Source organism: Chiloscyllium punctatum, chromosome 7 (assembly GCF_047496795.1).
Source record: "Chiloscyllium punctatum isolate Juve2018m chromosome 7, sChiPun1.3, whole genome shotgun sequence".
NCBI lineage: Eukaryota > Metazoa > Chordata > Chondrichthyes > Orectolobiformes > Hemiscylliidae > Chiloscyllium > Chiloscyllium punctatum.
In genome coordinates this window covers 132,917,358-132,930,571 of record NC_092745.1, presented here as the reverse complement: position 1 = coordinate 132,930,571, position 13,214 = coordinate 132,917,358, and the positions used below count along the sequence as shown (strand labels likewise).

General features: G+C 46.4%; 1 protein-coding gene across 5 annotated transcripts in view; it reads right to left on the bottom strand.

Annotated features, from left to right (window-relative positions):
- LOC140480153 (choline transporter-like protein 5) overlaps window positions 1-13,214 on the bottom strand; it is a 284,053-nt gene that overhangs the window by 29,906 nt on the left and 240,933 nt on the right. For all 5 annotated transcript variants that reach the window (XM_072574866.1, XM_072574868.1, XM_072574870.1 and 2 more), the window contains 2 exons: window positions 10,752-11,014; window positions 3,230-3,324 (listed from right to left, as the gene is read on the bottom strand). In XM_072574866.1, coding sequence (XP_072430967.1) covers window positions 3,230-3,324; window positions 10,752-11,014 — 358 coding nt within the window. The remainder of the gene's footprint in view (window positions 1-3,229; window positions 3,325-10,751; window positions 11,015-13,214) is intronic.

Sequence of the window (13,214 nt, the reverse complement as noted above, 5' to 3'; positions counted from 1 at the left end):
ACCACCCACTGGACAAAGGTTGTCATTACAATGTGACGTGCTTATATCGGAAGCTCCATTATAAATACTGGCAAAGGAACTTATGATGAAGGTACAAAACATAAGGACGAGGTGTAAAGATGTGACATCCAAAGTAAACCCCATCTGTTAACTCAAAACATTGAACCTGTGTAAAATTAACTTTCCTCTCCCTTTAACCCACTTCAAAAGCAGATGACACTGACTCTGAGACTGAGTAAATTTACAGTTATGCCCACTGAAGGTGTCTCAGCATACTGTGGGATCACATGGGAGTTACACCATGAACATTTCACCGGAGTCAATGTTTCACATTCCACCCCATCAATATCTTACCACACCATCACATCAACTTCTCCCACATCGGACTTCTGCTGCTTCTGTCGTACAGACACCCACACTCTCTATGATACACACACCCACACTCTCTATGATACACATACCCGCCCTCTCTATGATACACACACCCACACTCTCTATGATACACATACCCGCCCTCTCTGTGATACATACACCCACTCTCTCTGTGACACACACACCCACACTCTCTATGATACACACACCCACACTCTCTGTGATACACACACCCACTCTCTCTATGATACACACACCCACACTCTCTATGATACACACACCCGCCCTCTCTATGATACACACACCCGCCCTCTCTATGATACACACACCCACTCTCTCTGTGATACATACACCCGCCCTCTCTGTGATACACACACCCACTCTCTCTATGATACACACACCCACACTCTCTATGATACACACACCCACACTCTCTGTGATACACACACCCACTCTCTCTGTGATACATACACCCACTCTCTCTGTGATACACACACCCACCCTCTCTATGATACACACACCCACTCTCTCTGTGATACATACACCCGCCCTCTCTGTGATACACACACCCACTCTCTCTATGATACACACACCCGCCCTCTCTATGATACACACACCCGCCCTCTCTATGATACACACACCCACTCTCTCTGTGATACATACACCCACCCTCTCTGTGATACACACACCCACACTCTCTATGATACACACACCCACACTCTCTGTGATACACACACCCACTCTCTCTATGATACACACACCCACACTCTCTATGATACACACACCCGCCCTCTCTATGATACACACACCCACTCTCTCTGTGACACACACACCCACCCTCTCTGTGATACACACACCCACTCTCTCTGTGATACACACACCCACTCTCTCTGTGATACACACACCCACTCTCTCTATAATACACACACCCACACTCTCTGTGATACACACACCCACACTCTCTGTGATACACACACCCACACTCTCTATGATACACACACCCACACTCTCTATGATACACACATCCACTCTCTCTGTGATACATACACCCGCCCTCTCTGTGATACACACACCCACTCTCTCTGTGATACACACACCCACCCTCTCTGTGATACACACACCCACTCTCTCTATGATACACACACCCACTCTCTCTGTGATACACACACCCACTCTCTCTATGATACACACACCCACACTCTCTGTGATACACACACCCACTCTCTCTGTGATACACACACCCACACTCTCTGTGATACACACACCCACTCTCTCTATGATGCACACACCCACACTCTCTATGATACACACACCCACTCTCTCTGTGATACATACACCCGCCCTCTCTGTGATACACACACCCACCCTCTCTGTGATACACACACCCACCCTCTCTATGATACACACACCCACTCTCTCTGTGATACACACACCCACTCTCTCTATGATACACACACCCACACTCTCTGTGATACACACACCCACTCTCTCTATGATACACACACCCACACTCTCTGTGATGCACACACCCACTCTCTCTATGATGCACACACCCACACTCTCTATGATACACACACCCGCCCTCTCTATGATACACACACCCGCTCTCTCTGTGATACACACACCCACTCTCTCTGTGATACACACACCCACACTCTCTGTGATACACACACCCACTCTCTCTATGATACACACACCCACTCTCTCTATGATACACACACCCACACTCTCTGTGATACACACACCCACACTCTCTATGATACACACACCCACACTCTCTATGATACACACACCCACTCTCTCTGTGATACATACACCCGCCCTCTCTGTGATACACACACCCACCCTCTCTGTGATACACACACCCACTCTCTCTATGATACACACACCCACACTCTCTGTGATACACACACCCACTCTCTCTATGATACACACACCCACTCTCTCTGTGATACACACACCCACTCTCTCTGTGATACACACACCCACACTCTCTGTGATACACACACCCACCCTCTCTGTGATACACACACCCACACTCTCTGTGATACACACACCCGCCCTCTCTGTGATACATACACCCACTCTCTCTGTGATACACACACCCACACTCTCTGTGATACACACACCCGCCCTCTCTGTGATACACACACCCGCCCTCTCTGTGATACACACACCCACTCTCTCTGTGATACACACACCCACTCTCTCTGTGATACACACACCCACACTCTCTATGATACACACACCCGCCCTCTCTATGATACACACACCCACACTCTCTATGATACACATACCCGCCCTCTCTATGATACACACACCCACACTCTCTGTGATACATACACCCACCCTCTCTGTGATACACACCCCCACTCTCTGTGATACACACACCCACACTCTCTTTGTGATACACGTACCCACATTCGCTGCACTGGGTTCCCTTCCTGCCTATTTGGTGATGGTGAAGCTGTGCTAATGTTCCTAGCCTCGTATCCCAGAGACCCAGGTTAATGCTGTGCAAGCCGGTGGGTGGTGGAATTTCAATTCAATTAATAAATTTGGAAATGAAAACGATTCTCTACGTAGGTGACCATGTGACAATTGTGTACAAACCACTCTGGCTCGCTCATGTCCCTTTTGGAAGGAAATCTGCCATGTGCCATTCTTACCCAGTCTGGCCTATACATGACTCCATACCCACACCAATGTGCCTGCCCCATGAAACAGCCTGAGTGAGCCACTCAGTTCAAAGGTAATTAAAAATGGACAAAAAAAATTTCAGGGACATCCAGATTCCTTAAAAGAAGGATCAAACAATTCAGAAGTAGCTGCAATTGCGAACTGCTCAGGAACCCACCTTTCAGTTTATTATCCAGGTATTCCAGAATAATGCGGATAAGTTGAATGATGGCGAGTATCAAGGATCCGAATGCCAGTGAGCCTGTATGGTACCTGACACAAGGAAACAGGTTCAGAATTAAATTGTTGCACGTCAGACAGCCTGACAACAAACTCCAATATCCTCCTTCTCACTGCTTCCTCCCAGAGTCACAAGCTGCAGAACTCTGTTCCAGATCTTTCAAACCCAAAGTACGTGTCACTTGGTGCAGATGCAGACAATGCTGGAGAAACTCAGCAGGTCGGCTGTGTCTGTGGACAGAAACAGAGCTAACGTTTTCAGCCCAGTGACCCTGCCTCAGAACTGCTACAGAACGTGTTACCTCAAGTTACTCTTTACTGAATGTAACTCCTTTTTTACGCTTTGCAGCCTTGAAGCTGCTCTCCTTTGTTCAGAGACTCAGGCCAGGGCCTCTGGTCCAGCCCCTAATCCTTCACCCTGCCTCTACTGCCTGGCTTCAAACCTTCACTCTGCTTTCTCAGTCTAATGAATATCAAAGACATGGCCAAGAGTGCTGAGGTCAAGGGTCAGAGCCTGCATGGGGGACAAAACAAAGGGTAGAGGAAAGTTCAATATCAGGAAAGAAGGTCCCTCTTCCTCCAAAGTGACCCGATGAACTCACCTTTTGTCTAGGCTTCCATCATGTTGTGTGGGAGGGAAGGAAGGATGAGGTCAGGGGATTAAAACTACCCTTGACCCACCCCTCAACATGTTTCCTGGAAATATCCGAGCACCCCATCCTGTGAAATCATGGTGATCTGTTTCTGACATTTTGTCACCATGACTAGGTAACACCATCAGTGAGAAGCTCCAGTGAAGCACTGGTGGTATGCCCCGCCTCTCTCTTTATAGGTCTTGGTTTCTTAAGGTGGGTGATGTCATTTCTGGTTCTTTTTTTTTCCCAAGGGAAGGTAGATGGGATCTAAATCATGTTGATCTCTTCATTATCACTGGAGCTTTCCTGCCTTGGATCAGGAAGCTCACTGCTAATAGGCTGAGATTGCAAGAGGTTGACCCAACAGTATTGGGGGCATCCTGACAGCTCCCACCACCTTCTCCATGGCAACTGTTTCTCAGGGTAGTGTTCTAGGCCCAAGCACCTTCAGCTGCTTCATCAATGACCTTCCCTCCATCACCAGGTTAGAAGTGGGGATGTTCACTGATGATTGCACAATGTTCATCACTCCTCAGATACTGAAGCAGTCCATATTCAAATGCAACAAGATCTGGACAATATCCAGGCTTGGGCTGACAAGTGGCAAATAACATTCATGCCACACAAATGCCAGGTAATGACCAACACCAATAAGAGACAATCTAACCCCTTGACATGGAATGGTGTTACCATCACTGAATCCCACATTATCAGCATCCTTGGAGTTATCATTGACCAGAAACTCAGCTGGGGGACTCACCACATAAACACAATGGTGACAAGAGCAGATGAGAGGCTGGGAATTCTGCAGTGAGTAAGTCACCTCCAAATTCCCCAAAGCCATCTACAAGGCACAAGTCAGGAGTTTGATGGAATACTCCCCAATTGCCTGGATGGGTTCAGCTCCAACAACACTCAAGAAGCTTGACACCATCCAGGACAAAGCAGCCCACTTGATTGTCACCACATTCACAAGCATCCACTCCCTCCACCACCAAAACTCAGTAGCAGCAGTGTGTACCATCTACAAGGTGCTCTTCATAAATTCACTAAAGATCCTCAGTCAACACCTCAGCCCCACCTTGGGGCTGGAGAAGATCATGGGAGGGGAGGGAGGAGGCATGCAGCCTTAAGAGTTTGAAGTTCAAGAATTTTTTTCACGACCCCATCAATCTTGTTGGAAAGTATCAATTTTCCTTCATTCAAGGTGATTGACAAATTGAAACAGGAGTGAGTGATTCTCTTGCAGTTGGATGCCATCAATACCTCCCTGCTGGGGGTTAGGGGAGGGTTGATAAGTCTGATTAAAAACATTGCTGAAGGTTTTAACAGGAATTCCCAGGTGCGTGTACCCTGTCCATTCAAACATCCCATCGCCAAAACCTTTATAAATAATAAACAGAAATAAAAATGAAAGCAATCTAAAGGTATTGATCATTTTCTCCCACTGTTTTTTGAATGTTGCAGCATCTAGGGCAATTACAAAGAGACAGTCTCCCAATGAAGAGTGAAATGAGGAGAATGTTTTTCTCTCAGGTCGTCTGGAGAGTTTGGAACTTGTTTCCCTGGTGATGGTGGAGGCAGAGGTAGACAACTTCCACACCAACACATGAATCAGTGCTTGGTGACAACAGAGTGGATACTGAGGCTGACATCAGCCATGATTTTATGGAATGGTGCAGCAGATCTGATGGGCAGAATGGCCTACTTCTGCCTCCTAATTAGTTTGCTCCTCATTAGCTTGTTTATGAGCCTTCCTTGTCCCAGAGACTCCAAACAAATCAGGGAGAGGTTGACAATCCGTGAGCAATGAGCCTGCGTACAGGGTTTGATCTGATCGGGGCTGACGGGCTGGAGAATCTCCAAGACAAGGGCCAACTCAGAATGAAGGATCGCTCTGGAGCACTGAACGGTAGAGACATTCCTTCACTCAAACTGTGGTCAATCTTTGGAATTCTGTACCCCAGGGGGCTGTGGAAGTTCAGCTCCTGAGAATGCTCAAACCAGAAATTAATAGAATTTTGGATACTACGTAATCAAGGGAGATGGGGATACAGGGGGAAAGTGAAATCGATGGTCAGCTGTGGTCTTGTTAAGCAGGGAAGGTGGATAAAGGGGCTGAAGGGCCTGTTTCTGCATTTAGTTCTTTGCTTTTAAGCGTAATTGTAATTTACAGGAACTGACTTGGGCCAAGAAAATCACTTACAACAGTATTTACATCATCTAAATACTGTGGCTGCAATAGCAGGTCAGAGGCTAGGAATATTGCGACACAAAACTCTCCTCCTGACTCCCCAAAGCCTGTCCACCATCTACAAGATACAAGTCAGGGATGTGATGGAGTATTCCCCACTTGCCCTGGTTGAGGGCAGCTCCAACAACACTGAAAAACTTGATACCATCCAGGATAAAGCAGCCCACTTGATAGTCACCACATCCACAAGCATCCATTCCCTCACCCCCAACATTCAGTAGCAGCCATGTGTACTGTCCACCAAAGATCCTTGGACAGTGCCTTCCAAACCCATGACCACTTCCATCTCGAAGGGCAAGGGTAGCAGATACATGGGCACAGGGGTAATCCATGGGGAACAGGGGTAATCCATGGGGAACAGGTGTCTGGCACAGAGTGTGCCCCTGTTGCTCAGGAGGGAAGGGGGGAGAGGATCAGAGCATTAGTCACTGGGGACTCCATTGTTAGGGGGACAGATTGGAGATTCTGTGGGAATGAGAGAGACTCGCAGTTGGTGTGTTGCTTCCCGGGGGCCAGGGTTTGTGACATCTCGGGTTGTGTGTTTGGGATCCTTGAGGGGGAGGGGGAGCAACCCCAAGTCGTGGTCCACATAGGCACCAACGATATCGGTAGGAAAAGGGATGGGGATATAAGACAGCAAATCAGGGAGCTAGGATTGGAAGCTTAGAGCTGGGACGAACAGAGTTGTTGTCTCTGGTTTATTACCTGTGTCACATGCTAGTGAAGTGAGGAATAGGGAGTGAGAGGCTACAGAGATGGTGCAGGAGGGAGGGTTTCAGATACCTGGATAATAGGGGCTGTTTCTGGTGTGGGTGGGACCTCTACAAACAGGATGGTCTACACCTGAACCAGAGGGGTACCAGTACTCTGGCTGGGGGGGGGGGGGGGGGGGGAGATATTTGCTAATGCTCTTCAGGAGGGTTTAAACTAACTCAGTAGGGGATGGGAACATAAACTGTACTCCACTGTCCAGGAGGTTGAGAGTAGTGAGGTCATGAATAAGGTTTCAAGGTCACAGAAGTGTACCAGCAAGCAGGAAGGTGGTTTGAATTGTGTCTACCTCAATGCCAAGAGCATCCGGAATAAGGTGGGTGAACTTGCAGCATGGGTTGGTACCTGGGACTTCGATGTTGTGGCCATTTCAGAAACATGGGTAGAGCAGGAACAGAACTGGTTATTGCAGGTTCCAGGATTTAGATGCTTCAGTAAGAGCAGAAAAGATGGTAAAAGAGGGGGAGGTGTGACATTTTAAGTCAAGGACAGTATTACAGTGGCAGAAAGAACATTTGAGGACTCATCTACTGATGTAGTATGGGCTGAGGTTAGAAACAGGAAAGGAGAGGTTACCCTGTTGGGAGTTTTCTGAACAAGTTGAATCTCTTGTCAAATGGAAGAAGGAGGCTGATATAGAGATGTGTTGGCTCAATTAGAGTACCTGAGAGTTACAAGTTAGCCAGGAAGAACCTAAAGAGAGAGCTAAGAAGAGCCAGGAAGGGACATGAGAAGTCTTTGGCAGGTGGGATCAAAACCCTAAAGCTTTTTATCGGTGTGTCAGGAATAAAAGAATCACTAGAGTAAGATGATGGCCAGTCAAGGATAGTCGTGGGAAGTTGTGCATGGAGTCCAAAGATATAGGGGAAGCGGTAAATGAATATTTTTCATCAGTATTCACACAGGAAAAAGAAAGTGCTGTCGAGGAAAATACTGAGATACAGGCTATAAGACTAGACAGGATTGAGATTCATAAGAAGGAGGTGTTAGCAATTCTGGAAAGTGTGAAAATAGATACATCCCCTGGGCCAGATTGGATTTATCCCAGGATTCTCTGGGAAGCTAAAGATGAGATTGCAGAGCCTTTGGCTTTGAACTTTTTGTCATCATTATCTCCAGGAACAGTGCCTGAGGATTGGAGGATAACAACTGCCCCCTTGTTCAAGAAGGGGAGTAGAGTCAACCCTGGTAATTATCGACAAAGAGCCTTACTTCTGTTGTGGGTAAAATCTTAGAAAGGATTATAAGAGATAGGATTCATTATCACCTGGAATGGAATAATTTGATTAGGGAAAATCAACACAGTTTTGTCAAGAATGGGTCGCACCTCACAAACATAGAAAATAGAACATTACGGGGCAGTACAGGCCCTTCGGCCCTCGATGTTGTGCAGCCTGTGACACCAATCTGAAGCCCATCTATCCTACACTATTCCACATGCATCCATATATCTATCCAATGACCATTTAAAGCCCATAAAGTTGGTGAAGTCTACTACTGTTGCAGGCAGTGCGTTCCATGCCACTACTACTCTCTGAGTAAAGAAACTACCTCTAAACATCTGTCCTATATCCATTGCCTCTCAACATAAAGCTATGTCCCCTCATGATAGCCATCATCTCCGATTGAGTTCTTTGAGAAAGTGACCAAACAAATGGATGAGGGTAAAGTGGTTGATGTGATGTATATGTAAGGCATTTGATAAGGTTTCCCATGGTAGGCTATTGCACAAAATACAGAGGCATGGGATTGAGGGTGATTTAGTGGTTTGGATCAGAATTGGCTAGCTGAAAGAAGATAGAGGGTGGTGGTTGATGGGAAATGTTCATCCTGGAGCTCAGTTACTATCTAACCCTCTGATTATCTTATATATCTGTATTAAGTCACCTCTCAACCTTCTTTCCAACGAAAACAGCCTCAAGTCCCTCAGCCTTTCCTCGTAAGACCTTCCCTCCATATCAGCAACATCCAAGTAAATCTCCTCTGCACCCTTTCCAAAGCTTTCACATCCTTCCTATAATGCGGTGACCAGAACTAAAAATCACACAACACCAGATTATAGTCCAACAGGTTTAATTGGAAGCACACTAGCTTTCGGAGTGACGCTCCTTCATCAGGTGATAGTGACTATCACCTGATGAAGGAGTGTCGCTCCGAAAGCTAGTGTGCTTCCAATTAAACCTGTTGGACTATAACCTGATATTGTGTGATTTTTAACTTTGTACACCCCAGTCCAACACTGGCATCTCCAAATCGTGACCAGAACTGTATGCAATACTCTAAGTGCAGCCGCACCGGGATTTTGTACAGCTGCCAACATGACTTCATGGCTCTGAAATTCAATCCCTCTACCAATAAAAGCTAACCCATCATGTGCCTTATTAACAACCCCATCAACCTGGGTGTCAACTTATAGGGATCTATGTACCTGGACACCAAGATCACTCTGCTCATTCACACTACCAAGAATCTTACCATTAGCCCAGTACTCTGTATTCCTGTTACTCCTTCCAAAGTGAATCACCTCATAATTTTCCACATTAAACTCCACTTGCCACCTCTCAGCCCAGCTCTGCAGCTTATCTCTGTCCCTCTGTAATGTACAACATCCTTCAATACTGTCTACAACTTCACCAATCTTAGTGTCATCCACAAATTTATTAACCTATCCTTCTATGCCCTCATTTAGGTCATTTATAAAAATGACAAACAGCAGTGACCCTAAAACAGACCCCTGCGGTACAACACTAGTAACTGAATTTCAGGATGAACATTTCCCATCAACCACCACCATCTGTCTTCTTTCAGCTAGCCAATTTCTGATCCAAACCACTAAATCACCATCAAAACCATGCCTCTGTATTTTGTGCAATAGCCTACCGTGGGGAACCTTCTCAACTGCCTTACTGAAATATAGGACAGATATCAGAGGTAGGTTCTTTACTCAGAGCGTAGTAGGGGCATAGAATGCCCTGCCTGCAACAGTAGTAGACTCAGCAATGTTAAGGGCATTTAAATGATCATTGGATAAACATATGGATGAGAATGGAATATAGTGTAGGTTAGATAGGCTTCAGATTGGTTTCACAGGTCGGCGCAACATCAAGGGCCGAAGGGCCAGTACTGAGCTGTAATGTTCTATACTTTAACACCACCCCCTTCCAAGCCACTTACCATTCTGTCTTGGAAATATATCACTGTTCGTTCACTGCCACTGGTCAAAATCCTGGAATTCCCTCCCTAAGGGCATTGTGGGTCAATCCACAGCAGATGGACTGCAGCAGTTCAAGAAGGCAGTTCACCGCCACCTTCTCAAGGGGCAACTAGGAACGGGTAATAAATGCTGGCCCAGCCAGTGACACCCATGTCCCATGAATGAACAAAAATAAGTAGGTATTTAGGAGGGTGAGGCAATATGCAAAGCAAATCTTACCCTGTTAAGTTGCAAAGAGCTTTGATTTCTCTCTCATCTTTCACAATCTAAACACAGCCACAAAGTATTTTACAGCCATTGATGCATTTTAAAATGGAGTCCCTGTGTAATGTATACACACATCGCAGTCATGTTTGCCTGATAAGCTGTGGGTTATGATGTTAGTGAAGGGATAAATACTACCCAGAACACTGGGATAATCCTCAGTGCTTTGTTTGTAACAGTGGCTTGGGATCTTTGTGTGTGCACCTGAGATGACAAATGGGAGCTTGCTGTGTATCGCTGGGCTGGCGTGTTTGCTGGATTGTAATAGTTTGTATTTAATTTTAGAAGCTGGCTGCTGAACTGAAGACTTTGATGATCTTACCTCAGGGAACGACCGAACGCAGCAAGCAAAGGGAAGGCTGGTATGTCAGCTGGCTTCTTAAATGCCCAGTAATAGGAAGCGAAGGCACCTGCCAATGTGCACTGCCCCAGCGCAATGGCAAAGTTCACCAGCCACAAAAAGACAAAGAGGTTGCAGATCTGAAGGATGAAGATGTACTTGTGGTAAACACTCTCTCCACCATAGAAAGCGAAGGCACATTGAGCACCTGGGCACAACTTGGTGACATTGCTGGTGTTAAATACCTGTCAGGGAAAGAAAGGTCACAGGTCAGCAGTGTGGGTGGCCGGCTAGGTCAGGACAGTTTTACATAGCTCACTGCCACTGATCCTTCCCCTGACTTTGGCAAAAGCAACATCCTGCAGATGCTGGAAATCTGAAACAAACACAGAGAATGCTGAGGAAACTCAGTAAGTCTGGCAGCGTCTGTGAAGAGAGAAACAGAGTTATCGTTTCAGGTGAAGACGACTCTTCTTTGGAAGAGGCGAAGAGGAAGAGTTATATCAGGTTCCAAAAGTTAACTCTGTCTCTCTCTCTCTCCACGGCTGGTGCCAGACCTGCAGAGCTTCTCGAGCAATTTCTGCTTTTCTTTGCCTTCTGTCTTTGCTTTGCCCTGAACCTATGTAGTGATTACTGGATCCATCACCGTGGAGTACCTACACGAGAGTCTGTTCAGAGATATCAAGAGAGTCAATTCATGACAGTAGTAATTACAGGGACACTGCTCAGGGAGAATGAGCAGGACCGCATAGAGTTGGTCCATATCCATCTGCTCCCTCCAAAAGCTCCACCCCCCCCACACTGTGTGTGATGTCAGGAGAATGGATGGAGCCAATGTAATATGAACATTAACCCTTTCAGAACCATGACCTTATACATCAATCAGGTTACACATCAGGCTTAGAAAATAAGTTTATTCATTTCATTGTCCAATCAGCAAAGCTGATCTGTCCCTAATTGCCCTTGGAGGGGGGGTGTTGCACAGCTCTCTTTCTCCTTAATCCAATGGTAGTGGGTTTGATACAAATGGGTGTCTCACTCGGCCCCCTCAGAGGGCAGTTCTTTGTATGCCATATTGGCGTGTGACTGAAGTCAGGTACAGTATCAGACCAGCTAAATGATAGCAGGCTTCCCTCTTTAAAGGACATGATTGAACCAGTTGTGTTCCTAAGACAGCTGACTGCTTTCACAGTCACATCCCAGACATTTTATGAAACGGAATTCTAATTCTCAAACTGACCTGGGAACTGGGCTCGAAATGATAACACTGCAGTGCCTGACGGAAATTGCAATGTTTAATCTGGAGCGGGCGGGGCAGGGGTGGGGGTGGGGGGGGTTGGTATGAGGGGAATTGTGGACAGGGAGTGAAGTTGGGTGCCTCGTTCTAGTGAACTGGCAGCACTTTGGGTATTGTCGTGGGTGCTACCCAGCAGAATGTGGACACGCTTTCTCTTCCTCTTACCCAGGCTAACATCCAACTGGACTAACTGTATGGTGGCCTGCCCATCAGTGTAACACCCAGTGTCACACTAATGTAGTCCACTAGAGAGAGAGAGAGAGAGAGAGAGAGAGACAGGGAGAGAAGACAGGGAGAGAGAGAGGAGGAGGAGGAGGGGTGAGTTTCCTCGGTGATTTATTTACTCTGGTATGTGATATCAATAATGTTCTCAAAGATGCCGACACAAGGAAGACTGCAGAGGTTAAAAGTAAAGATGGTAAAAGAGAGAAACATCATCTGTTTTATGATGGCACAGCAAAACTGGAGGAAATGACTGATGGGCACCAGGGGACAGGTTTCCCTGGAGAGAGCATCAAACTGTGATTTTATACAGATTTTTAGAATCATCAGGTGTTGGTATTGGTCAAGTATTGAGAGAGGAATAGTCTCCAGTGGCAGAAATGGAGGAGACAGATTTAAACTCATTGCCAACATCTCTAGGAGGGGGATGAAGGACTTCTTTTTCCAAGTGAGTTGCTATGATCTGGAAGGTGCTTCCTGAAAGGACGAAGGGAGCAGATTCAAGAATAACCTTCAAAAGGGAACCAGAAATGAAGCTCCAAAACATTGAAAACAGGAGCAGCAGTAGGCCATTCGGCCCTTCGAGCCTCCTCCACCGTTCAATAGGATCATGGTCGATCATCCAACTCAGTCTTGTTTGTGCTTTCTTCCCCATACCCTTTAATCACTTCAGTCTGAAGAATTTTAGCCATAAGAACTCCTGAATATGTAGGTAGGTGAAATTGAAAAGCTGGACTCAGTAGGTAGTGGAGATGAAGCTGTCAACTTCTCACAAAAACCCAACTGGTTTATTCAGGCTCCATCAAGAGAAAAACCCTATCACCCCTTACCCGCCAAGTGACTCTAGTCCCACACCAACATGGTTGACTTTAAATTTGCCTGGAGAGACTCTCATGTTGTATGAACTGGAATCTCGGCCTCGCCCC